The sequence below is a fragment of the Crocodylus siamensis genome, chromosome 6 (genome assembly GCF_052110815.1).
Source record: "Crocodylus siamensis isolate JL-2025a chromosome 6, ASM5211081v1, whole genome shotgun sequence".
Classification (NCBI taxonomy): Eukaryota; Metazoa; Chordata; order Crocodylia; family Crocodylidae; genus Crocodylus; species Crocodylus siamensis.
In genome coordinates this window covers 93,501,160-93,527,147 of record NC_143400.1, presented here as the reverse complement: position 1 = coordinate 93,527,147, position 25,988 = coordinate 93,501,160, and the positions used below count along the sequence as shown (strand labels likewise).

Sequence of the window (25,988 nt, the reverse complement as noted above, 5' to 3'; positions counted from 1 at the left end):
TGATTGCAGCTCTCTGCCGTGAAGGTGGTGCTTCAGCTCCAACTCTGAAGCAGCTCCCCTGCGTGGTACAGCACACTGGGGATGAGAGAGTGCACTCGGCAGCCAGTCTGCATGGGTGATAGCCTCCCATTCCTCACTTTACCAAGCCTTCCTTGAGTGTAATGGTACCATGGGTCCAGCATTTCAGTGCCTCAGTTGAATCTAGCTCTGATTCTTTCCATCTAGGAAGGAGTTGAGGGACCTCTACAATAAGTAGGCTGGATTTTGTACAGTTTCATGTAAGGATTCAGGTGTCCATGACTGGTGTTAAGGGGTGATTGCTGCAGGCCACAATGCAAGCTTCAGCTTTCTGCCTATTAAACGATGCTGGCAACAGGACTGTGGCACGGGGTAGAATAGCACGCTCACATTCACCCCGGGCTCTAGAGACACAGCTTTGTCTAACTTTCAGAAGTTTTCCAGTGGTCCTCGCCTCTCTGCGTTTGATGACATTGAAACTGGAAGCTGCAGGCCCTTTTGTGTCTCCAGATATGTCTCCATGTTCTCTCCCCATAATTGTGTACGGCAGTGGTTCCCAACCTTTCTGGACTGGGAGCCCCTCCATAACTTCTGGGAATTGAGTAGTAACTGATTTTCAAAACTAATTTATATATTACAGGGCTTACCTCCTTGCAGAGGAGCCAGGCAGGGACAAGCCTGCACCTGTACTGCTGTATAGGCATAATGTTCAGTAGATGGTTGTTCCCTGATAATCTGAATAAATCACGGTGATTTCATACCCACTTCAAAGGTTCGGGCCCACTTAAACCTTGGTATAATCCTGCAAACTTTCTTATAGCGGACAAGTTCCTTACTCATGAAAAGACATTGATACCTTTAACCCCAGCCTGCTCAAGGCCTCAGCAGGTCTGTTCATGACTCTGTGCAAATAAACCCAATAGCCAATATTTACAGAATAAAAATGTTCCTGCTTTGCTATTAAAACATTACATTCAGATCACAGAAGTGACAGACCCCAAAAGACCCATCATCTATTTAAATCCATCCTTCTGATAACAGAGGATGAATCCTATAGGTAAATCATCACGTTAAGGCAGTAGTATTTGAAACCTGGCCTCTTAGCCCCTACAAAATGGTGGTTGTTATTGCTGTGGGAAGGATAATATTATATTTCCTGTCTTTGGCATAAAGAGCACACGCTCCTGCACCACTTTCTACTCACGTCGTTTCTTTGCAAGTTTAATTTCCCTGGTTTTATATTTAGAAAAGGAAACCGTTGTTGACCGAATGTTGGTAGCACTCCTGCCCCTCGTCTTCATCCTGGCCTGGGCCTGAATCTTTGAAGTGTAACGTGCTTTTTTCCCCACCTCACATTAACTTAAGATGGTTGAAGCTGGATACGAAACCTTTTTTGCGACATTTCAGTCTGCTGCAAGGTTATCCAGAGCATCTCCTTAGTCATTATAAAAATAAACCTCTGTGTGTTACCCATTTTCCTCCCTGGCCAGCTCTTATTCCGTCTGCGTTAACCCTCGTCTACCCCCGACAGCCCTCGTGCTCCCCTCCTCTCCCCTCTGTGTTTCCATGTCTTTCTGAAAGGTTTAGCAACCAGAACGTTCATGTGTTGTGCTTTAAAAAACGTTCAGACCAAAAATAATAAGGTGGGAGCCAGCTGGATTGCTTGCCCCTTATTGATACAACTATTCCCCTCAAGCTGCCCACATTCAGTGCTACAACTGCAAATCTGAAGTTGAAACAGGCTTTTTTTTTCTTCTGCAAGCAATAGTCCTCAGCGTTCCCCCCGCTCTGCAGCCACCGGCTTGAACAAAACCCACCCCAAGCAAAGCTCAAGACCTTGAAGTCCATTTGGGACTTCACTGCAAGTCTGTAGACTAGGAGATGCTCCGAGGCTGTTCGGATGGGCACTGGGACAGGACCTTTACCCAGAAAGCATTCGCTCCCGGTGCCTCTTCCCAGTCATTCTGGTTGTTGCTATGACTCCCTAGATCTTCAACTATAATCTCTCCAGACCATAGGAATCTTTCTAAAGCAAATCCCTTTCTACGGACTAACTTGCTGAAAAGATTGCCTTCTGTTACTGCCCCATGGCAGCCTCTGCTCCAGCCCCACCACTGGACTCTTCCAGCAGCGATCCCTTGTGTAAAGTTTTCCTAGACCAGATGTTGGTCTTGGAAGTTGGTAGGCCATCCTAATGCTTCCCACATTCAGCAACTAAGAGACTCAAGCCTTTGGTCAGAAGTCCCTGGATGAAATCATAGTCCTTTATCTGGTGTTCTGTATTAACACGACTCCCCTTTGAGTCACCGGGAGGAAGTTTCCCTCAACTTGGGTGTGTTTCAGCTTCTTTTTCATGCTGTCAGCAAGCTCTGGGTTTCTGCTCTTCCACTTCCTTAACCATTGTTCACAAGAAATGCTGTACAGCTCAGCATCCGAGTTTTCTTCTTCTGCCCATGCCATAGCTTCGTAGAAGTTAGGGTTGGAAGGGACCTCAGTAGGTCATCGGGTCCGACCCCCTGCCCTGCCACTTAGATTTCCAGTTCCTCCTGGCACCTACTTTGCTTGAAGGAGATAAACTGGCCTTCTTGGTATAGGAAATATGTGAAATAGTCCTATCCCGTTGCCATCCCCATCTCATTTTCTTTGTCCTTGTTCTTCAGTTTGTCTCTGGATTTTGGAGGCTACCTGCTTGAGCTTCTACTACTGGAGATGCTGTTAAAAAAGTAAGGCTTAAGCCCCAAGGGAGAAACTCATGTGAATGATGTGAAATAGTTGTTCATCCTAGCTATAGTCACATTACTGAATCGAAGGGCACGCATGCTTTGACCAGGCCAGTTTCCAAATATTCTGCTTATACCACAGGGCTGAAGAGTTTCAGGAGTTTTGACCGTGTCTTCCCCTGGCAGAAAGTTTGTGTCAGATAAAAGCATCTTAATGGAAGGCCTAGGGGCTCTGGAAGGATGCAGAAGAACCTTTTAACTCCTTTTCTGATCTTCCTGACCACAACATGGCTTTCAAAAGACACTTTCCATATCAAACAGGCAGCTGCTTTAATGGAGAGGCAGGTTTCTCTCATCCTTCCTGGAGCTAGTAACAAGTATGGAGCTCACTTCCTTACACGAGCCATGGTATTATAACAGAGCAGCAGCAATGAATGGTCACCCAGCAGGATGCTCCCGCTCCGAAATGTCAGCCTGTTATATCTGTTTTGATCTCTTGAGATCAACTGTTTACCTAATAGGCCTGCATTTGCACTTTGCAGATGTCATGTTAATATTAATGTGTTGTCTGAATTGTTAATATTTCTTTCATTTCAGCGTTACTTTAATAAAGGCTGCAAGGGATGAGAAAGACTGGCCTAATTAATTAAGCAGGCTAAAAGTATCTTCAAGCATCCATCGTGCAGCCCTTTGCTGCTGCCTAATGGCTCTTGACGTTTCTGCTAGACAGCCACATAACGCGTCCTGCTGTATGGCAGCAGGCTTCAACTTACTTGCTAATTTTTTTGACCCGTAAATTGCTTGCATAACTGTAAGGAAAAATGCTTTTCATTCCTGCCATGATCTGCGGGGGTGGGAGACTGTCATCTTCAAGAGGAAGATCAACGGCATTTCTTTGGGAGCTACTTTTATTTTCCTCTTACGCTGAGCTCCTGATTAGATAATTGCTGTGCGCCTGCTATAATTCCACCAGATATTCTCTTGAAGTAAAAAAACAGTTATGGTTACCTCTCAGTATTTAACTCCCTGTAGGTTCCCAACAACATCCCATCCCATCCCATCTGGAGGAGAGGAGGGCGGCTCCCCGTTGCGATACGGACTGTGTTCCACTGGCCGGAGATGGTTTCAGTGCTGAGATTTGGGGAACGAAACCAGGCCGATGGCTTTTTGTGTCATGGCTCCCCTGAAGAGATGAAATTTCCTTGGAGCACTAAGCTGTTCTGGTGGTGAAATAGGGTGCGTATATATCTGTGAGGGCTCCATCTTAATGCCAAGCAAAATAGCCCAGGTGTCCCGCAGAACACGTTGCAGTAGCTCCGTGAAATAGCTTTAGATAAGTGGTTTGAGACTATGTAGGGAGAAATACAGGCACACACTTTTTACGTTAAGAAAAATATTGTACTGTCTCCCAAACCACAGGACTACTGAAGTGCTAAAGAAGCTAGTAGCACTTCTGCCCCGGGGAGGCTGAATGCTCACTACTGTCCCCATGCCTTGCACCATGTGTGGGCTGTGGGCCGGTGACCAGCGGGCTGTCCCGAGTGAGGCCATGTAGAGCCAGTGACGTGGAGTTCACGGCAGTGCAGAGCATCCTTTTTCACTCTTGAGTAGGACTGGACCAAAAGTGTCTCCTTGTCCACCAGGGCTGTCAGGCTGTCCCCACGGCGTTTCCTCTCTCCCGCTGCCTGGCTACAATTAGCCATGCATGCTATAATTGAGGAAGCTGATGATCGCTCTGGAGAGTGCTGAAGCCGGCGTAATGATAATTGTTCCAAATGCGCACGTGGCCCTGTGCCTACGCACAGCAGTGGCGAGACCGCATCCTGGGCAGATGGCAGAAATGTTCTCCAGTGCAGCTTTACGCAATTTCTTTACTCGGCCGCAATTCATGGATCGCTGCAGAACAGAAATCTGAGCTTTGTCCAAGCAAGGGCCATGATGGCATCTGCCCACACGTCTGCTGCTTTTTCAGAACAGATTGCAGGCCTTCTGATTTTTAATGGGGGGGCATCACCTGCAGAGACAGAGCTCCCCACGTCGCCTGGATCGAGATAGAGCATTTGGGGTTGATGAGGCCAGGGATCTCCGGTCTCACCCCATAATCTTAAGCACAAAGATGACCTTGTCTTGTGCATGAGTGGTTGAGCCATCCCTACAGCAAAGGCCCAAGGGGCAGCAAAGCACCATGGCAGTTTTGTTCAGCTGTAGTAAGTGTCGTTACCGTGCTCTCTGACCTGAGGACGCTTGTCCACCGGCAGTCATCCCCGCTGCATAACCTTACTGCAAAGGGAGGCCAGTAACTTCCACGGGACTTAGGCAAACGATGAGGTTTTTTGTTCTAAATCCCTGCATGCACATGAAGTACCTCAGGGTTTATGTAGTTAATTGCTAATGGTCCCAAATGCCACGGGTAGGGCGGCTGTAGTACAGAGGGCTGCCACAGTTTTCTACTGTGCTGCACTTCATTTGGCTCGAATGGGAAGAAATGGTATCATGGCATTTCCAGCCTAAAGGTGCGAGAGTGGCCAGTAAATGCCATTTACATTCAGCAAAATCTCCTGTGCGTTCAGGTTTCTCAGCATTTATCACTAGGGAGCCACTGTAGCTAATAAAAAGGGCATTTATACCCTGGCGTGGGAGTTCATTAGAGAGAGAAGCCAATTCTGACTTGGTAAGAAATGAATCTAAAACTGCCTAGGAGCTGCTGTTCTCATCAAGTTTCAGTGCTAACCATTTTAACCAAGAGCTAATTGAGCAATCTCAGAAAGTGGACTAATTCCATTATTCGGATCTGCTTTGTTCAACACGCCTGCTAACTGCGAAAATAACCCAACCGACTTTCAGTAAGCCAGGCACCGCCAGCATTCCTGGCTTTTTTTTTTCTTTTCTTTTCTTTCTTTTTTTTAAGTATGTTTTTTGGCTTTTGGCAACTGCCATTGGCCAGAAGAGCCCCACGCCAGCTTTGCAAGGCACATGTTTGTAACTTAAAAATCCAGCGTCTAAGTGGCAGGGGATTTAATTTTCATAACTGTGCGACCGGCAAGGAGGTTCTGTGCTGCATGTCTCAAGATGCGCATGCACATGTCTGTGTTGGATGGGCAAAGCCTCCTCTGGGAAGACAGTACCTTCTTGTTGCAGGATTTTGGGCTGAAAAGGGTTTGAAGCCGTTGTAAAGCCTCTTACCAGCTACTGGCCAAAGAGCGTGATTCTGTCATTGGCTGTGCTCTGGAGAGTTGGGGTTAGCTAATGTTGCTTTTAGAAGAGCTTTTATAGAAACCTCCTGAGTTCCTTCACTTCATGGAAGAGCTGTAATCAAAAATAAACTTACTTGGGTTTTCAAAAAAAATATATCTTACTCTATCCAGGGCACTAGAGTAGATCTTGCAGCCTTAACTCTGTAAAGAAAGTGTGCTGGCCAAACTGCCGTGCTGTTTTGTTTAGCGGAGTCCTGCTCTTTTCCGATGACAAATTCAGCTGTTCCCCTTCATCTTCAGATGCTAGCAATGGCAGATGCACCTACTGCTTTTCTCTCGGGACATAAGGCCATATCTATTTTTGCCGGCACTGATTTTGTGGCACGTGTGGTCTCACTGGTGCAAAGTAGAGGGGAATAATTAAATCAGGGGAAGTTATTATTCCTCTCTGTTCAGCAGCCCTGATGAGGCCACATCTGGAGAACAGCGTCCAGTTCTGGGGCTTCCACTACAGAAAGGATGTGGACAAGTTGGGAAGGGTCCAGTGGAGGGCAAAGAAAAATGGTTCAGGGGCTGCAGCACATGAACTATGAGAAGAGGTTGAGGAACTGGTCTTATTTAGTTTGGAGAAGAGAGGACGGAGTGGGGATTGAATAGCAGCCTTCACCTCCCTGCAGTGGGGCTGCAAAGAGACTGGAGCTGGACTGGTCTCAGTGGGGGCAGACGACAGGACAAGGAGCAATGGGCTCAAGTTGCAGCAAGGAAAATTGAGGTCGGATATTAGGGAAAATTTTCTCCTGAGGACGGTGGTGAATTACTGGAACAGGTGACCCAGAGCGGTGGTGCAGTCTCCATCCTTGGACATTTTTAAGGCGCAGGTCGACAAGCCTTGTCTGGGATGATGTAGTTGGGGCTGGTCCTGCTTTGAGCAGGGGGTGGACTAGATGTGACCTCCTGAGGTCCCTTCCAGCCCTCATTTATTCTGATTCTGAGCTGGTATAGAGCAGGCAATTTGCTATGGGCAGGCTGGCACTAATGCAGGGACAGCCAGGCTTTGTTCTTGAGTTCCAGCAGGAGTTTCAGATATGAGCAGACATCCCTGCACCCTGAATAAGCCCACACAGGAACTGTAGACATCTGTAGATTATTTTCTCGAGTAGCATCACAGTGTTGAGGCCCTTCCCACATCTGAATGCCACAATACTTGGGAAGCACTGCTGTTACCATGTGATAACATTTTACTTTGCACATAGGGAAAGGCAGCGCTGACTTTGGTCCATCGTGTTGGGCAGTGCCCTTCAAACATCATCGTGCTCTGAGAAGTGACGTAAAGCACCGTTGTGGGGTTTTTAACTTATTGCCTCTCCCTTTTCCCATATCAGATATGGTGTTCTGTTTCTCTTCTCCTGTTTATGATCACAAATTTACTGGTATTACAGTTGTTTTGTCCTTCCTAGATTGGAAGATGCATCAAAGTCTGTTATCTCAAATGTAATTACCATTATATTTAATTGGGCTGGGAGATGAGATAGGGCATGGTTCCTCCTCCGTGATGTACAGGTTATATCTTTGATCATCTAGGGCGTGATTCTCCTGCAGCACCCTGGGATGCTGTAGGATCCTTTCAAAGGTGCTATGGCAATACTAGTGTCATTAGGTTTGCAAACATTTGCACGCGATTCACAACAGATTTCAAACGGGGATCCCGAATGTCAAATATTTTGACCTTTTGTGGGTCTTCTAAGTTGTTTGCAACAGAAGAGTTGCTGCTATTGTTCCAGAGTTAAAATATGAAGGAAAGCTAAAAGTCGGTATTTTCCAAGGGATGCCGTGAATCTGCAGCCATTGAGAGCCACTGCATGAGGGCATAAGAGAAGGAGAGGATCCTTGCCTAGAATGGGCGTCTGTAAGCACACGCGACTCGTTCTCCCAGGAGTGCGCTGGGCTTTTACCGTCCAAGCCGAGTGCGCTTCTGCTCAAGAAGGAAGGCAGTGTGCGTTCTCAAGGCCAAGAATTCCCTTTGGTTTTGAAACCCAAATCTGACGCTCTCTTAGTCGCTCTGCCTCATCCTACCATTGCCTTGTGTTCAGATCCAGAAACGAACCTGAAACGTCGGAAGGGGTTGGAAAAGGGGCGCAGACCCGAACAGCTGGGCAGTGAGGAGGCATAGGAAGACCCTTCTCTTACTCCTGGAGAGCAGCAGGAGAGTCGGTAGGTTAAGCTGAAGATTGGAAAGGAATATAAGCAGCAAAAATCTCTGTCTGGTGCCAGAAACGAGAGTGGAGGCACTGGCCTTTAGCTTGGTCTCGAGACAGAATGACAACAAATTGATGCGACAAGGGAAGATGGCATGAACGCGGTAACCTTTGGAGAGGCTGTCCGTGGTGTGACTGGGATTTCATCTGCCCTCCGTCTGAATACAGGATGCTGCAGTTTTACACACCAATTGGTTACCTAACCTGAATAGCTTCCAGTGAGGCCAGACCTTAGAAAGAGCAGGATTCGGTTCAATTCAGTGAAGAGAATTGAGTGTCCGGGCCAGGGGGACAGGAGAACAACCACCGCGGTCGATGCCAGAAGCAAGGAGGATCTCTCACCTGCCCCCGCTTCCCCGCGTAGTGATGCTACTTTCTGTTTGGAAGTGTGACCCCCTCGGTCCGTGTGCATCACGATCAGGTCCCCACTGGTCACCTTTTGTCCAAGAAGACCCACATGAGCTGCCCACAATCAGGAGGGAGCGTGCCATGGCTCATCCAGTCCAGTGATCCACTAGGGAGTCTTTCTGCAATGAAAGACTTTGGGTTATCTGGTCTGGAGAAGAGAAGACTGAGAGGGGGTTTAACAGCAGCCTTCAAAAAGCTGATTACAGAGAGGACGGAGCCGGGCTTTTCTCGGTGGCCGTGGGGGACAGGATTAGGAGTGATGGCTTCAAGCTGCAGCAAGGCAGATTGAGATTGGAGATGAGGAGGAACCTTCTGACTGCGGGGCTGGCCAAGTCTTGGGGCAAGCCCCTAGAGAAGTGGTGAAATACCCGACCTGGACTTGAGCCTTCTCCAGTGCAATAACCCTTTCGACTAATGTCCTATGTGAAGCTTACCAGGAAGAGCATGGAGTAGGAGCTCAGAAAAGTCATGCAGCAGCGTTACCGCATTACAACCCCTCGCCCCCAGGATCTCAGAAGGGGGGTGTCTCTCCTGAATTTACCGCTGTGTTTTCCATGTAACAGGAGTGCCTGAGGTGCCCATGAGGGGGCGTGCCATCAAGTCAGGCTCTTGGTTTTCTTGCTGTGACGTGAGCCCTCCCGGGTCCCGTGGATTTGGGGATTTTTGGGGCCAGCAGCCACCGGGTTTGAATATTGGAGATCGCCCAGATCCTGTTTTCAAAGTGTCCGAGACCCTTCAGAAGAGCTGGTGCGTCGGGAGCCTGCGCTCGCTCGCAGCCCGCTGGCTCGCAGCTCGCAGCCTGCTGGCATGTGCCCCGAGTCGCTCCTGAAAACGGGACGAGGATGGCTTTGAAAGCGCTGCCCTTTGTCTGACCCCTTGCGTAAGGCAGGCTATAGAGTTTCACCCACCAACTCTTGTCAAGGCCGTAATTCATGAGCAGATTCTGGGTATTCGGAGGGACGGGGAAGGAAGCACACGCGTGTTACAGAGCACTTCGCCTGGCCTCCCCCCCTCTTCCATAGACACGCTCCGAACGATGCAGCGAACGGGTCGGAGAGCCCGTCCTTCGGCAGGCCCCGGGAGCAAGGCTGCGGCTCCAGGGAGAGGGGCCAGCACCTGCTCTGCCCCCCACCGCCCCGCGCCAGAGGGCGATGGAAACCGCGCATGAGTGCACAAAAGGGCAAAAGTTCAGATCCAATTGTTTATGGGACTGGAGGCAGCTGGGAGCCAAGGATAGCTCAGCAGATCCAGAGGAAACTGTAGCGATGGCGCTGGAGTGAATTTCACATGGGATTCATTCAGTGCAAACTCAAATGCACTCGTCTCTCTGTCTCCATTTTTTTTAGCCATGAAATATTTTTCTTTGGGCTCCCGCCTGCCAGGCGCACCGAGCCAAGCTCCGCGCTCGGCTGTTTGAAGAGGGAGGGGAAAAAAAACCTCCTCTTGCCGTTTGACCTGCCGACAGTTCGCAGCGTTTCGGTGCTCCGCTCCCATTAACGCCGGAGCCAGGCTGCGGAGCTGGCCCCGGGGCCCTGCCAGGCGCCCTTCAGCTCCAGGCTGCCTCATGATCCACTTCTTTTTTCCGAAGCACAAAGCAGCATTTGCTGACTCGGAGCCCTGCGCGCACCCTTCAGAAGCGCAAGCCGGAGCTGCGACCTGGGGCATGGCTCTCCGTGCAGACGGCCTGCTGCAAGCAGGCAGGGGTGCCCAGGGCTTTGGGGCCTCGCTTGAGGCTTCCTTGCTTGCAGCTCTGCCAGGTGAGGGTCCAGCGACGGCTGGGTTTCTCCAGTGGGCAGGCGCGTGCCTGGGGCAGGGGAGAAAGCAGCCTGCCCTGGTGGTGCCTGCACCCCCTCCGTGTTCAAGCTCAGCTTCAGCCTTTACAGCCCAGTAGACCAGATCAAGTCATGGCCCAAGCTGTGCCTTCCCCTGCAGGGAAGCCGCACAGCATGCCAGCAAAACCCCGGGCCTGCATGAGCTCTGAAGAAGAAAGCATTTCGGGTGCTTTTTTAATAATGTCCTCAGTCCTCTCTGCAGGGCAGGATTTGGCCTCCTCCAGCCCTAGCGGTTCTGAGCCACAGACCCAGTTTCCCTGCCCAAGCGGGTAACCTCACTGACACCGAGCAGAAGGGCCAGCTCGTGCCCCCCAGCTCCATCGGGCTCCCACTTGTGGCAGGAGCTGCTTTGTCTTAGCCCAGATGTGTCCAGACCCCGTTACCTGCGTGGGATTTTTCCAGCAGGCACCATCCCCCTGCAGAGCTCTTCCCCAGGGGCTGAGTCCCAGACCACAAGACCACCAGCGAGCAAGGCCTTGAATGCTCACGCCTCTTTTGCCCCTGCAGAGCTCAGACAACTCCCACCTGTTTTGCTGAAACTAAGAACAGCAACCCCGATAAAGCCCAAGGAGCATCTCCTGGTTGCAAAGACGAGACAAAATTGTGGTCCTAAAGAATAAGTTATGATGGAAGTGACCAGCGAGCTTTGCAATGGAGCGCCCTGTGCTTCCAGTGACTGCAGCATCTCTCCCAAGCCAGGGGCTGGAGGGGTCCCACTTTCAGCAATTTCATAGATTTTTTTTTAGGGTCAAAAGAGACCTCAGTAGATCATCGAGTGCTGGGGTCCATTGAGCGCTGAGGTCAGATGTAGTCAAGGTATTTCTCATTATGTGTTAATCTGTCCTCGTTAGCCTCCCTCTGGCAGCACGAAAGTTGCCCTACGCAGCCTTGTTCCTTGCTGCGTGCGAGCGTGTGGGTCTGTCATGGGGTCACTCGTGAGTCTTGGGCCACTGGTGTGCAAGCAGCTGTTCAGAGGAGAGGAGGAAGCAATGGAGGACCTTTGCCTAGATCTCAGCTTTCAAGCCCTGGAGTATTCTCCCCCATTAGGTTTCACCTTCCCGGCAGGAGGCGTTGCTTTAATTAGCTTCTCTTCCAAAGCCTTCCACCCAGGGGTTTTCGACACCAGCCTCGAGCAGGCTGTGCTTGGCTCCTGCCATGCCACAGATGCAGGCTCTTAGCCGCTGTCACCTTGACTCCCTCCACCCACATTGCCAAGCCAGTTGGTTTTCTAGCATCACTCCTTGAGCCAACTGGGACTCAAGTAGCGGGTCTGGACTGCGATGCTATCAGAGGGCTCCCGGCGTGGAGCTTAGCAAGCCAGGATCGAAGCGTGTGTGCAGGGAGACGAGGCGGCACAGGAGGCTCTTTGTACTTTAAAGGGCGGTCAGAAGGGATGCAGACGATAGAGGTGTCTACGGTAACAAAATGCTGGGAGCCATTGCTCACGTGCTCCCAGCATAGCTTTCGTGGCACAAGCATGGTAACCCCCCAGTGAAATGAAAGGTAAAACATTAACAGATCAAAGCACTTTTAACACAACGCCCTGCGACTCTGGGGAATTCACAGCCCGAGACACCACGGAGACGCAGAGCGAAGGATCAGACACTTTTGGTAAGCAGCAACAGTTTAATCTGAGCACACTCTGGTTCGGATAAAGCATTACAAAAGCTGTAAGCCCTCGTGCTTCTGGACAGAGGGCACCTGCCGAGCGCCCGGGATTAGGAAGGAATTTCCTCCTTGGGTGTGTTACTGCCTTGGCTTTAGGAAGATTTTGCACCTTGCTGCAGTGGAGACTTGATGTCGGTCATATTCAGCAGACAGCCAGGATTTGGGAGCTGAGGGCTCTTAGCTGTTGGCATAACACCATAGACCAGTCCCGCAGGGACAGCTGCCCCCATCAACTGGGCTCTAGCTAGGACCATAAGTCTCTCCCTTTGCTTTGCAAAGTGTCACGTGCCCAAAAGCAGAGCAAAGCCCTTGCCTGTCTAGGTGTTTCATTTAACCGTGTTAGGGGTGGCAGTAGCCTTCGCCGCTGGCACTGGTTACCGGAGCTCACCGGCACAGCGCAGGCTGGGAGGTCAGCTCCTCGCCCTGTGTGGGTACCAAGCTCCCGTGAATGCATTCCTGCTTCTCCAGTGACCTGCTAAAAACAAGACTAGGAGGTGTGAGGGGGTGGTTTTAACCCTCTTGGACTGGGCCCCCCCAAAAAAGCAGTGCTGGTTGAACCCACTCCGGCCCGTTAGAAACTCTTGCGCCCCGGGCAGTTAGCTGCTGGGTGCCGCGGCTGGGTACCAGCCACCATACGGGGACCGAGGTTGCCATCTACTGGTCGAACTCCACCAGAACAGCTGCAGCTCGGTTGGATTCACGGCGTTCCCTTTTGAGACATCCCAAGTGCACCCAGCTCCTGTTCGGGGAGGAGGGGGGACCTGCCATTACTTACCTACGCTACAACAGATATTGCATCTGCACCATTTTAACCCAAGATAAAGTGCAGTCATTGAGACGGCCATGTCTGTTGTCCCAGGACAAGCCTTACAAGGGTGCACGGGATGAGAAACGCGAATGGTTTGTCCGGCGACATCGCAAAGTGACATCTGTGTGGTTGTCCGGGTTTGCATCATTGAATCAGTGGCAGAAATGCGGCAGTGCCTTCAGCTAAATCCTGATGGGACACTTCTGTCCCAGGACAAATACAGGCACAGCTGGTCCCGGGACACAGCTGTGTCTGTTCCTAGCCTTAGTTCTGTACACCTGATGTGGGAGGGTTATCAAAAAGTGCAGTCTCCATGGGCCCAGTAGCAGCATCTGGTGTTTATAGTGCTTTTGATTGGTAACGGACTGGGACCCTTCTCTCATCCCATGTTATCTGCACCTCTCCTGGACCTGGGGCTGCAGGGAGGGCATCAGGGGCTTGGAAGGCAAGGTCATTATGCTCCATAGGCATGAGAGACCATAAAGCCTGCAGAAAATAGCAGGCTCCTCCGGCCCTAAGGAGAGGTGATATCTGTGTGCCTGGTGGGGTTCTTTTCCATGAAAGGCCCCCATTTTCATTGCTGACTGCAGCTGCCTCAGACTTGTTCCTCCCCCGGGCTTTGCCTTTAATCGTCTCCTTTCCCTCCTGGGCACTTTGCACGTATGGCAGACCATGCGATGGGGCTGGGGTGGAGGCACCGAACTGCAGTGCACACAGCAGGCAGTCGCTTCAGCAGTGCAGGCAGCAGCTTCCCAGCTTCCACGGCTCTCCCTGCAGTGAGAGAGCACAGCGGGGTACTGCCCTGCTCCCACAAAGCAGCCGTAAAAGCTCTTGGGGTCCAGCTCTGGAGATCTCCTTCAGGAGCTGTGGTGCAGCCACACGGCTCACACGAGCAGTGCTGAGCACCATGCCCACAGTGCTGGGAGCGCACAGTGGCTGTTACTGCACCATTATCTCTTTCGGCAGTTTTCGCTGCTTGAGAGCGGCTGGGAATCCCTGGAGCAAACGATGTACAGCTCATTCAAATGCATCTCTCTATCTAAGCCCCGTTAAACCCGTCTCCAGCGATGCAGTCTCCCAGCTGGCAGCCTAGCCCTCCAGCGCCCATGGGAGGGCCTCGGAGGCTGTGGTTTGCCGCCTTTTGCTGCTCGTGGCTCACAAGGCTCCCATCCACGGCCTGTGTTTTTAGTGGCGTGCAAGAGGAGTTCTCACTAGCTCGGACGAGTCTCCAGGGCTCTGCAGCGAGGGCAAGAAGCTGTAGATCGTGCCAGTGTTGCCTTTATTGGACAATCAGCCCCACAGCTAGAAAAGCTGCAGTGCTTTCTTTGCCGTCCGTCCCTTCGCAGTTCTGCTGTGGGCCCTGATGTATCCCAGAGCTGGCCTGGACCACACAGGTCGTTCCCGGAGTGGGCAACACTAAGGGGAGGGGTGGGGGCACACTGTTTTCTCTGGCTTCAGGTGACAGCTATCCGTGTTTGTCTTCTGTGCTATCTCTCCCCTTACACCTGTTTTTCTTGTCAAGCATTTCAGGAGATAAAAGGACCTGGAGCAGAATGATTTTACTGTCATTGGGGCTGTCAGCGTGTTGCTGGTTTCTGCTTGTCGGCACCTGTCCCAGGGGAACCTTGGTCAGGGAGAGGACTTTGGGGGACCTGGCTGCCATCCTAGGCCTCAGTACCCCCTGTAACAGCAGCTAATCACTATTCTCTGTTTTAAAGCCAAGCACCCAGACTCCTTCCCACTGCCCACCCATGCTGATTTGCCTGGTGCCTTGTCTTATCTTGCTGCAGGCTGGTGGAGGAGTTCATGCTTCTGGCCAACATGGCGGTGGCCCATCAGATCTACCGCTCCTTCCCTGCCCAGGCCCTGCTGCGCCGCCACCCACCGCCCCAGACCAAGATGCTGAACGACCTCATGGAGTTCTGTGACCAGATGGGGCTGGGCATCGACTTCAGCAGTGCCGGGGCTTTGCACGTGAGCCGGGGGCCCAAGGAAAGGGGGTTGGTGCCTCGGGGAGCAAGGTTGCTCCCCCATCTCTCGACGTGGCCTGGCTGCAGTCTTGTCACAGATGGTTACCTGCTCCCCATCCTCTATGCCTTGTGCCCGGCCTCCTGCAGCATGCAGCACTCTGGCAGGGAATGTGCTGCTCCCAGAGCCAGCCAAAGCTGGGACCAGGCTGCTTGGAAATGGGAGCCGCTCTCCCCCTTTCAGCTGTTACGGGCAGGTGGCGGTCCAGGAGCAGCAAAACGCCCTCCTCTGGCAGCCACTGCCATGGCGACCCCTACTTGTCACCCCAGCCATGGGCCAGGGAATGGGGGACACGGCACTAGACTGGTTGTGCTCTGGCCAAGTTCACGAGTGCCAGCCCCACACAGCAGGTTGGCTTCTCCCATCTCCCATGCCTGTAGAGAGAGCTGGGTGTTCCTCCGCAGCATGTGGCAATGGACTTTTGGCACTAAAAGCAAGAGGTGGGCTGGACTGTTAGGCCTTGGCTGTTAGCTCAAGCCATCCTCCCTGGGGGTGGCAGCCGGCAGCTAAGAATGAGGAAGGGGGGAAGCAGCTGAGGTATGAATCCAGCTCTTTGTCTCCTGAACTGCGGAGGCAGGAGCTGGTTTGTCCCCACGTGTCCTGTCAGACAAGGACGGGCAGTCCAGCAGAGAGCTGGGGTGAAGTGCATGGCTTACAGGGGAGCTTAGTGGCTGGCCTGGACTGGGAAGCAGAGTGGTGTGACGAGCACAGGATCGTCAGGCAGAGCAGTCGCAGAATCCAGGAGAAGGGGGAAGCTCAGCTCCATCCCGCCATGTCCCCAGGAGCACTGCCCACGTGGCAGATCTGCACCTCAGTGCAAGGTGCCCCAGCTCCGCCACCGACTGACTACATGGGCTTGGCCAAGTCACTTACTGCTGCACTTCAGTGTGGGGTTTGTCCTGGCAAATGCACTGAAGGAAGAAAAGTGCCCAGTGCTCTGTAACAGGAGACAGACCAGTCCCCCAGGAAGCAGGCAGTATATGGCCCCCTCTTTGGGACTGGGGCTGTGTAAGGCAAAGGACTCTCGGAGCCCAGTGTATTAATGCTGCTGTTAGCATGTCTTATTAAATCTGGGATTGTCCCACCCAAAGCAAAGGCCTGGGCCGAGGCTTAAATGGACAAATCCTGGAGGAGGGTCCTAAGAGGGACCTGGTGGTTATGGCCAAGCCTTGAACTATTGCAGCCTCTCTCACCAAGGAAGTGCTGCTTGCTGCTAGCCCCACATAGGAGCCCCTTCAGCCTGACGCATCCCTCAGGTGTCTGCTCTGAAAGCCAGCTGGTCCATTCAGGGACATCTGCCTGACTGAACAAGTTTAGAGGCTGAACAGCCACCTGTCTAGGGTCGTGTAGGAACACCCTGCTTTGTGCTGGTCCCTTCCAGTCCTGTGTTTCTAAGTCACAAGGGCCCTGGCCTTCCATCTGCAGGCTGAGGGAAGGAGAGGAGGACAGTATAGCGGCCCCCTGCATGCCAGAGACCTCTCCTTGTGTCGCTGTGCTTCACATGCCCTGCCCTCAGGAGCGATATGCAGAGCAGCGTGGGGCATCTCAGCCAGTGTCATCCTGCTGGGCCCAGTTCAGCTGGCAGGGACCATGAGGAGCCCTGCTGTGGCCAACCCGGCTGTGCTCGCAGAGGAGAATAGGGATTGAGAGAAGCATTTTAGCTGCGTGCATTTCAGCCGGTGCAGCTAGCGGAGAGAGGATTTGTATTCAAGTGCCAGCATGTTCTGGGATCCCTGTGGCAACTTGACAGCAGCAGGCAGAAGAGTTTTTGGTTGTACCCACTCTCACCCCTGCAAGAGTTTCCAGCTCTTACCTGTTTTTTTTCCACCCCCTTCTCTCCTCCCAGAAAAGCTTGAATGAAACGTTTGGTGCTGACAAATACTCAGAAGCCCGGAAGGCAGTGCTGACCAACATGTTCTCCAGGCCGATGCAGGTAAGAGCAGTGTGGGCGTGAAACAGGATGGTTTCAGGCACTTCCCTGCCTGCTGCCTGGACTGCCCCTCACCTGACCTCTCTGTACTCATACTTGAAATGGGCCCATCTCGGGGGTAGATAGACAGATGCAGCCCCTGGCAAATCCCATAACCAGGACTGAGTTCCATAACCAGTGTGTCCACTCTGCTCTGGGCAATGAGGGCTGCCCATGGGTGCTTATAGTGTGGGCTGACCACTTGGGGAGCAAGGGAAGGTGCCTCTTTGACTTGCTCCTCAGAGCATGCAGCCAGGAGGCTTATCGCTGCAAGAGGTCGCTTTGGGATATTTCCCCTGGAAGGGCATTGTTCCCAAAGGGCCGGTCTCACTGCTCAAGTGCAGTAACTGTTCATGCAAGACCCTGCTCCCATTAACTTTGTGGGATGTGGGTCAGGTCTTGGCAGTCTTTGCCTAGCACCTTATGCCATGGTATCCCAAAATAGCCTCCTTTCTCAATCAAGTCAGACGTGAGGCTGGCATCAGGGCGATGGAGCCATGTACTGGTAGGAACCGAAGCTGGGTCCAGCTCTGTGAGGGCAGTTGGGTCCACCATGAGATGCGGTCACATCCAGCAGTCACATTGATCAGAGCAGCCCAGGTCTTTCTGGGCCACACAGACCCTCTTGCCTCTAGGGAGGGTCTGTCTCGATCGTTCCATCCCTTTGAGGCATGTGGCATGATGGAAGTTTGTTGCACCACTGCACCTTGCTGCTGGGCTTGTGCGTCTTGGAGGCTGCGACCGCAGGGGAGCTGGGGGCACGTACCTGCAATGGCCTCCCTCCTGCTGGCTGCTCCTCGCTGCAGGGATGAATCATCTCCCTGACATCATGTGTTTGATGGGTGCCCTTCTAATTAGCCAGTTTGCTCCGTTCACTCATTAGCCATTGCCTGAAGTCCTGCTGCACTTTAGTGGCACGTAAGGGTTGTTTGCAAATGGAGCTGAGGAAGCTGGGATGGTGTTGAGCACACGCTGGCTGGTAATTGCATGCACACGTGTTCTACTCATTCGTACAGTGAAATACTGCTCAGTTCCCCCCTCTCTGGCTCAGGGTGCACATCACATGTCTCTGGATAATGATTCTTTGTCTGGCTTGGCCTTGTCATGGTCTCTCCTTATCCAGGAAGCAAGTGACCTCCTTCCCTGTTATGGTCAAGTGCAGCCTCACAGCAGGAATCCAGTTGTTGACTTCCATGTAATGTGATCTGCCCCAGCACAGTGGTTTGGGTGCGCAGTGGCACCCACATCATCTCCCCAGGATAAGACAACCGGCTTCTGGGGTCTCAGATGGTCAAGCAGGAGGAGACCGGCCCTGTGGGCACAGCCCAGAATGGGCTGGGGAGATCCGTCTGACCCAAGGGCTTGTGCTCAAAGGCCAGAAGCCATGCTGTGGGGTAGTGCTGGCCTGCTGGACCAGGAGATGGGGAGGGTGCTCTGAGCCCCTCTCCCTGTGCTCCTCCCCTCCCGCGAGCCCGGGATAACTCACCTGCCATGTGCATTTGCAGCAGCTGACCACAAAGGATCTGCCTGCTGTCAGGAGAAATGCTGATCCAGTAGTTCCTCACTGAGATACCCAGGAGAATTAGGACCACCAAAGCAGCCCTGTGGGAGACCTGCATGCTGTAAGGGGGCAGGGGCAGAGGGGCCTCAGCTAAAGACCACCTGAGCTGAGTGGGTGTATTTGAGGGCTCATTTGCTTTCCAGCTTCTTTTTGCTGCCATCCCATAATGGGAACGTGGCCATCTTTCCCCTGTGGCAGTGGTAATGCATATGGGGCAAGCCCAGTGGTTGCAAAGGATAGGCGGGCAAAGCAGCGGTCAGAGGTTCTGCCTTGCAGCAGTCCAGTTGGGCCCTGCAGACTTGTCAGGGCAGGGGCCAGGGTCTGTTGAAAACACCTTCCAGTACTGTGCAGAAAAGGAGTCAGGATTTAGGATTGTGGTTGCCAAGAAAAGGCCCAGGTCCATTCTCTGGCCCCCACCCCATGAGCATGTCCCCTGATCTGATGTGACAGTTCAGAGTATGGTCATTGTGCCTCATGCCAGCTCTTCCATCTGGAAAGACCAGGGAAGAAAGAGAAGCCTCAATACCTGCAGGTGCCAGGAGATCCAGGTGAGGTTGCATGTGGAAAAGTGCTCTTGCACTCAGCATGCCTCTGATTTCAGCTGGATGCTAGACTCGCTTCAGCACATCTGCTCTCAGCACATATTTGGGGACACCTTGCAGATGTAACAGGTAAACACAAGCATGACTGGACTTCACAGCTGAGTCCCATGACTCTGGGCAAGAACCTCTGCTGGCTCGCAACATCGCTAGATACCATGGTGCTCACACTCTGCAATATTTGCTCTCAAAGCTGCCATGTGAAGCAGAGAGAGCCCAGGAGCCATTTAGAGTCCAGCATCCAAGAGGACTTACCAGGGTGGGCTGTCAGCAGAGCATCCTTTAACTCAGTGTGGGGGTGCCAAGGCCCCACCAGCAGGGATCGGCTGTGAGGATGACAGTCCACGAGGCTTCTGGCTGGACTGGAAGTGGATCTGCTGCCAGGTGTCGGGATAAACAGTGTCTGCGTCCACTGGAGCTTCTCCTTCCCTGGGTTCTCCACGGGAACAGATGCTCCCACCTGCGCCCATGTCACCACCCGCCTCTGGAAACGAGCTTGGGGCCCTGCCAGTTCCTAGCTCAGTAAATGGCAGCAAAGGCACCACCAGCCCTGCTTTTCCATGGGAAGCCTGTGCCTCCTGGACTAGGGCTCACACTGATGCATTGCAAAGGGGTCTTGTGAGCATAAAGAGGGGTTGAATTTCAGGGGTGCCCCTGCCATACTGCCAGCCCCTCTGACACATATGTGCATTTATTGACATCATGGCCAAGCCTGAAACAGCCTTTTTCTCTCCAGCCAAAAGCTCCATGGGTATCACAGGAGCAGATGAAGGTAGAGAAGGGGTCACTTCACCACCGCAGCCAAGCTCCATTCGCAGCAGACTGGTGTGAATCAGGGAGCGTGTCGCAGGTCCCTTCTGTCCTTACTGTCCATGCAAGCTGCTGGGGAGCTGTGCTAACTTCCACCCCGTTCCCTCAGCCGTTTGCCCCAGTGGGCCGGCGTAGCTGGATTCTGGCTTCCTACCCCGGAGGAGGGCATGAGCCCCCAGGCAGTGAAAAAGCCTCCCGCACATGGGGACCTGTCCCCGTCTCCAGTCTCAGAACAGCTCCAGCAGATTGGAGGCTTCGGCCCAGGGGAGGCCTCCACCCTCTCCCACCTGCTGCTGCAGCCAGCATCCTCTGTCCTCCCAGTGCAAGAGGGATGTGCGGGTTGCATGGCAGGAAGTTGGTTCTTCCCATGCCAGCAGCATCTCTTCCAGCAGCTGCTGAATGAAGCCACGTACAGGCCACGGGTCCTGCATTGGCAGTGGGGGCAGGGGCTGTCACTGATTTATGGCAAGTGGCCCCGTTAGCGCCGGGCACTCGGGACCAACCTGCCTCAGCTTGTGCTTCGCAGCTGTCCGTGCCGAGGTCCGACATCTGGGGATGAGGCCACCGGTAATTTGGTTGTTAATTAAACTACAGCCATGCCAGGCCTCACACATTCTGGGCCCGGTTGGTCAAGATGAAAATCTCTCGGGTGAGGCGGGAGCCGGGACGCAGCTTGTGCCGTGTGTCAGCAGGGCGCGCGGATCCGGCTGCCAGCCGCCGCGTGACAGATGCAGGAGCAGTGACGCTCCATTTTTCAGGGATTCGGTCTGTCCTCGAGAGCGAAGCAGCCCTCGGTCGGCCACAGCTCATTTAGTTTTCAACTCCTTGCGGTTCTTCTGGGGAGCGGAGCGGTCGGGGCCCGCATTTTTGAAAGCGCTTGTCACCGGAGTCTGCTAATGAGGAAACATCCGCTTGCTGCCAGGCCGCTGTCGCTCTGAACCAGCTGAGGGTTGCAGCTTGAAGCTGCCCTCGCCGCATCGCGGGGCCTCGGAGGAGCCAGCTGCCCATCTTGTGGCTTTGCTGAGGGTCCCCCTGGCCCACGCAGCCCTTTTTGGGTGTGGGGTGCAGAAAGCATTCACACCCTGCCTCCCCAACTCTCTTGCAGCTCCAGGGGCAGGCTGGGAAATCCCCAAGCTGGAATTGGGCTGGGGATCCCTCCCTCCACTGACCACTGAGCCTGGGCAGGCTCAGAGCCAGCATGCACCTCCCTGTGCCCACGCCAGGCCCACGCACCCCGCCCTGGAACAGCGTGCATCTTCCGCGTGGCCCGGGAGAGTTAAGCGAATGGAAGAGACTCTTGTCTAGTGCATCAGAAGGAATTGAGCCCCGGGTCGTGGAAGTTGGCAGCCCCCAGAGCTCTTCTCCCAGCTCATGGGTCTCATAAAAAGGCAAGGGCCACGCTGCTTTTTTTAACCCACTCTGTTAACTTGCCCAGAGCAGTGCAGCGCAGCTCCGCGAGAGCTGGCACGGCTGGGGAGCTGGGGGAGGCAGCCGCCTGAACCGCAGCTCCCGGAGCAGCTCGGGAACCGGAGCAGGCGACTCCTGCTGTTGCGTCTCTACCCGTCACTCTTAAACAGGTTCATTCAGCCACTGTGACCCTGCCGCAACCCCCTGCTCCAACCGCCTTCTCTACAGTCTCCGTCTGCCTCGTTTCTCCAGCCCCAGGGGCCGGCGTTTCACAGACGTGAACATAAAAGCAGGAGCGTAGGTCATAATGGGCACGGCTGAGCGAGGTTCCCATTGCGGGGGCCACTGGGAAATGCGGGGCAGCTGCCACTCAGCCGCGCTCCAGCCAGTCGGCATGGGCTCTGCTCACGGCACCCGGCGATGGCCCTGCGCCAGTTTTGAAGCGCTAAGCCTCAGCTTCCCAGGCCCTGATTCTCCCAGGAGCCCTTCTGGCTCCCGCCGCTCTGCGCGTGTCCCGTGTGCACGCTGCCTAAGAGGCCTTCTGGCCCGTCAAGTCCTGGTGCAGGGTTGAACGGGTGCTGACTGCAAAGGGAGCGGGGCAGAGGCCACTAGCACCCCTGCGGGATGCAGCTTGAGAGGCCTCGTCAACCTCCCGCATGGGCAGGGGCATGCAGGTAGACAACAGCATTCACCTGGGCAGCACCGCCAACCCACCAGCGTGACCCAGGGGCCGGTCAGCACGGGGGCGTCATTGCTGCACCCAGGCAGGTGGGCCGTGGCCCGTGCCCGTCGCGTGCTGGCTCCGCGGCAGGGTGAGGGGCTGCAGGGCCCTTCACGTTAGGTGGAGACCAAGCGTTGTTGCCACCTGACAGCTGTGTGGGCGCGTAGGCCTCGAGATGGCACTGGCAGCGTCCAGGGACTGAACTTACCGGGAGGGCTGAACCATCCCACCCCCAGAAATGCTCCCACCAAGTGAATGCTAAAGGGCTTTGGCGGAGAAGCCTGAGCTGCCGCTGGCTGTGCCACCTCTGCCCTGTGGCATTGTAAGCTGCTGCCTTCCAGTGCTAGGTTCAAAGCCCACCCCTGCCAGGGTGCTGGGCAGCCTGCATGCACCTCTCCTCCTCCCCCAGGGCCGGGATTCCTGGAGTCTGGGTTGCGCTTGCCGGCCGGTTCCTCGGAGTAGGTGTTCGGAGTCCTTCAGGCCAGGAACCACAGAGCGAGGCCATATCCTGATGGGCCTGGAGCTGAGCGAGGGGCCTCGCAGAGGCTCACGCTTATGGCACCATCTCTTCATTCCCCTCTGGGGTTCATTCAGTGTTGAAGTGCTGCACGGGGCAGGCACCGTCCAAGCGGAGCTGGTGCTGGGGCATCAGGCCACCAGCACAGCTGCTGCCAGAAACCGCTCGTCGAGCTGGGGTGACTTATTCCAGCCCTGCCCTTGCAGCTGCATGGACACTGCCAAGCAGAGCCCGTTCCCAGCTCACAATACCAATTAATCCCCATGGCCGTGCTGGAGCAGGAGGGAGGGTGGCGTTCTGCTGCCCGTCGCCCGGAGGAAAGGAGAAAGCTGTGGTGCCTGGCCTCTGGCAATGTAGCCATAGTGAAAATCCCCTGGCAGGAGAGCAGCCTTCACAAGCCTGTGATGTGCAGGTGCATCTGGAAATCCATCACGGCAGCCCCTACCGGCTGCGGGACCCTAATGCCGATCTGTTCCCTGAAGGCCTTCCTCTGCCATCAGGCACGGGCATGGAAGCAGCCTTTGCCCGGCTGGTTAGTCACGTCCAGGGACTTGGTTGATACAGTGCAAAGCGCTCTGGTGAAGGTGGTACGAGCCCAGGCCCTCTGAGGCAAGCTTGCTTTCGGAGGGCTGGTACGGACAAGGGGCCGAGCGATGCACAGCGTGCACAAACAGGCTGGCCGGGGGGGTTCATCTTGAATCATTTTGTTGGTGGCTGCATCTTTCCCATTTCCTGGGGTGCAGGAAGGGTTATTCCCCCTTGCCTGGATGTTTTGTGTGCCTGGTTTACATGCTGACTGCCCTGTCCCTGCCTCATTTGACCCCCATGGCATCCCTGTCACCCGCTTACATCGGCGCGCTGGGGGCACCATCACCCCGGCACCGTCCTGCCGCTCATGCCTTCTTTCAGCCCAAGTCAGCCCCCTGCTCGGCATCTGGGGGGGATCCACAGTCGAGAAGCGTATGCGTGTGCCACAGCCAGCGTGCTGGCACAGACAGGGTGCAGGGTGTCACCACAGCTCCACTAGTGCCACGCTGGCAGCTTGGCCCCAGGGCAATAGGCTGGTTCTCATCCCCCTGCAAAGACTTGGACCCATTTCAAGCGTCTGAGTGAGAGGCCCCCACATGGCCCCACTGGGAGTCCTCCAAGCAAAAGAGAAGCAAGCCGTAGGATCCTGCCCCCAGGTCTGGGGCCAGGCGTTTCCTTGTCGTGCTCAGGGGTTTAACGCTGGGGTGGGGAGCAGGCAGCTGGGCTGTGGCAGAGAACAACCAGCGGCAGAAATAGCCTGGTAGCAGCAGGGAAAGAACAGACTCTTTTCCAAGAGGGAAAGGAGGACTCTTCCCTCTCCCCGTTCCCAGTGGCTCCTGGCAGAGCTGGCCTGGACATGCCTCTGCCCTGCGAGGGGGCACTGGGCAGCTCATACCCCCAACCCTCCCAGGCTGTGTCTGTCATACAAGACGCTCCCTGTGCAAATCCTCTCCTGTCCCAGTGCCCCAAGCCCAGTCTGCAGGGCCTCACAGAGCAGCTCCCAGGATGTCGGCAGGGGGCTGCCTGTCTCATCACAGGGTTTCCCTTTCAGATGGCCCTCTACTTCTGCACCGGAGTCCTAAAAGACGAGACCCTGTTCCACCACTACGCCCTCAACGTGCCCCTCTACACCCACTTCACCTCGCCCATCCGCCGTTATCCCGACATTATCGTCCACCGGCTGCTCTCCGCCTCGCTGGGTACGTGCTCATGGGACTGCGGGGGCTGGCAGCCCAAGAGTGGGCTCCCTGCGGGATGAGCTCTGTGCCAGTGCCTCCAGAGCAGGGCTGTCCGGGGGGGGGAAGGAGTCAGGGTCAGGGTCAGGACTCCGGGGTTCTGGGGACTCAGGCCAACCTCCTTTGCCCCCCTCCCACCTACATGGCTGCTGTAACCACCCAGCATGGTCCCAGCTCCCTGACCCACCCTCCACAGAGCAGGGTGTCAAAAGGACTCATCTCAGGGGGATTTTCCTGCCAACAATGGGTGAGACCAGGTGGGCATCACCCCCTTGTGTTGGTAGGCCCAGCACCAGGCAGGAGCTAGGCTGCTCAGTCTCACTCCTTGCAGTCACGTGCTCTTGGCCAGCATCCCAAGCCCTTTAGCAAATCAGGCAGCTCTGGGGTGGGCATTGGTGTCTGTAGCACCAGGGTGCCAAGCCACAGTGGTTGTCCTTCCTAGGCTCTGGGCGCCCAGTCCGGCTGCGGAAGGAGGCCATCCAGGAGCAGGCAGACCACTGCAACGACCGCAAGATGGCATCCAAGCGAGTGCAGGAGCTCAGTGCCGAACTCTTCTTCTCTGTCTTCGTCAGGGTAAGGCCCCAGGCAGCACTGCGCTGGATGTGCCAGCCCCTTCCCTTGGCCCTGGGAGCAAGGACCAGGCCTCTCCTTTGATTCCCCACACTGTGAGACGACTCTCCTGCAAGGATGCCTTGGTTTCGCCCAGTGGCCACATCTCATGGCAGCAGCTTCCTACTCTGCTTGGAGCTCCACTGCTCAGGTTAATCCTTGGATTTGCAGCCCCTTCTTGCCCATGCGACTTGCTGTTTTGTGGCCTCTGCCTGCTCTTCCCAGGGCAGGTTCTTGCCTTCAGAGAATCACGGGGCCTCCCCCCGGGGCTGCAACTAAGACGGCAAGCTCTGTACTGCCTCTCTCCTGCTCTGTGCAGCAGACAGACACTGCAGGTCCTCCACTGGCCTCTTGGGCTTGGCTGGGGTCCTGCAGGACCGGGTGTCCTGGCTGTTTGCACCTTGCGGAGCTGTATCCAGGCCTGAGGGGGCTGGGGAGAGGTGGTACTTAATATGGTGTTCCCTGGGGAGAAGGAGGGAGGGGCATCCTAGGCTTGGGCATTGCCCACATGGGACAAGTGTGAAGGGAGAGGGCAGAGCTTGGCGCTGGGGTGGCAGAGGCTTGGGGGTGTCTCTTGTTGTGCCAGCACGTTGCCTTGCAGGAGTGTGGCCCCCTGGAGTCAGAGGCGATGGTGATGGGCGTCCTGAATGAGGCCTTCGATGTCCTGGTGCTGCGCTTCGGCGTCCAGAAACGTATCTACTGCAACGTAAGTGCTTCGCGGTCGGGCGGGCGGGCGGCCCATGCTGCTGCAGGCTGCGGCCTTCGTCCTCCCACAGCACCAGGGCTCTGGGACTGGAAGTGGGGCACGGCCTCATGGGGCAAGGCCCAGGGACCTTCGCTGCTGTGATGCTGGCTCATCCAAGCAGGGAACAAAGGCACCCATGGCCCTGGCACACAAGCAGTGCCACCAGCCAAGCTGCCCTGGTGCCTGTGCAGCAGTAGGACAGGGTGACATGGCCATGTAGCTAAGAGCCTCAGGAACTGTGGCATGGTAACCACTGTAGAGAAAGGGGCAGAGTTAAGGGGACGGTGGGAGCTGTTAAGAGCTAGAGAAAGCCTGGGATAGAGCTTGCCATTCCCTTAGCTAAAACACATTTCCAC

At 54.6% G+C, this 25,988-nt stretch overlaps 1 protein-coding gene across 2 annotated transcripts in view; it reads left to right on the top strand.

The window, feature by feature from the left end:
• The window catches only part of DIS3L2 (DIS3 like 3'-5' exoribonuclease 2), a 225,168-nt gene that overhangs the window by 195,335 nt on the left and 3,845 nt on the right, over nt 1-25,988 (top strand). For both annotated transcript variants that reach the window (XM_090050664.1, XM_090050665.1), the window contains 5 exons: nt 14,694-14,877; nt 16,778-16,864; nt 24,095-24,242; nt 24,721-24,851; nt 25,489-25,593. In XM_090050664.1, coding sequence (XP_089906790.1) covers nt 14,694-14,877; nt 16,778-16,864; nt 24,095-24,242; nt 24,721-24,851; nt 25,489-25,593 — 655 coding nt within the window. The remainder of the gene's footprint in view (nt 1-14,693; nt 14,878-16,777; nt 16,865-24,094; nt 24,243-24,720; nt 24,852-25,488; nt 25,594-25,988) is intronic.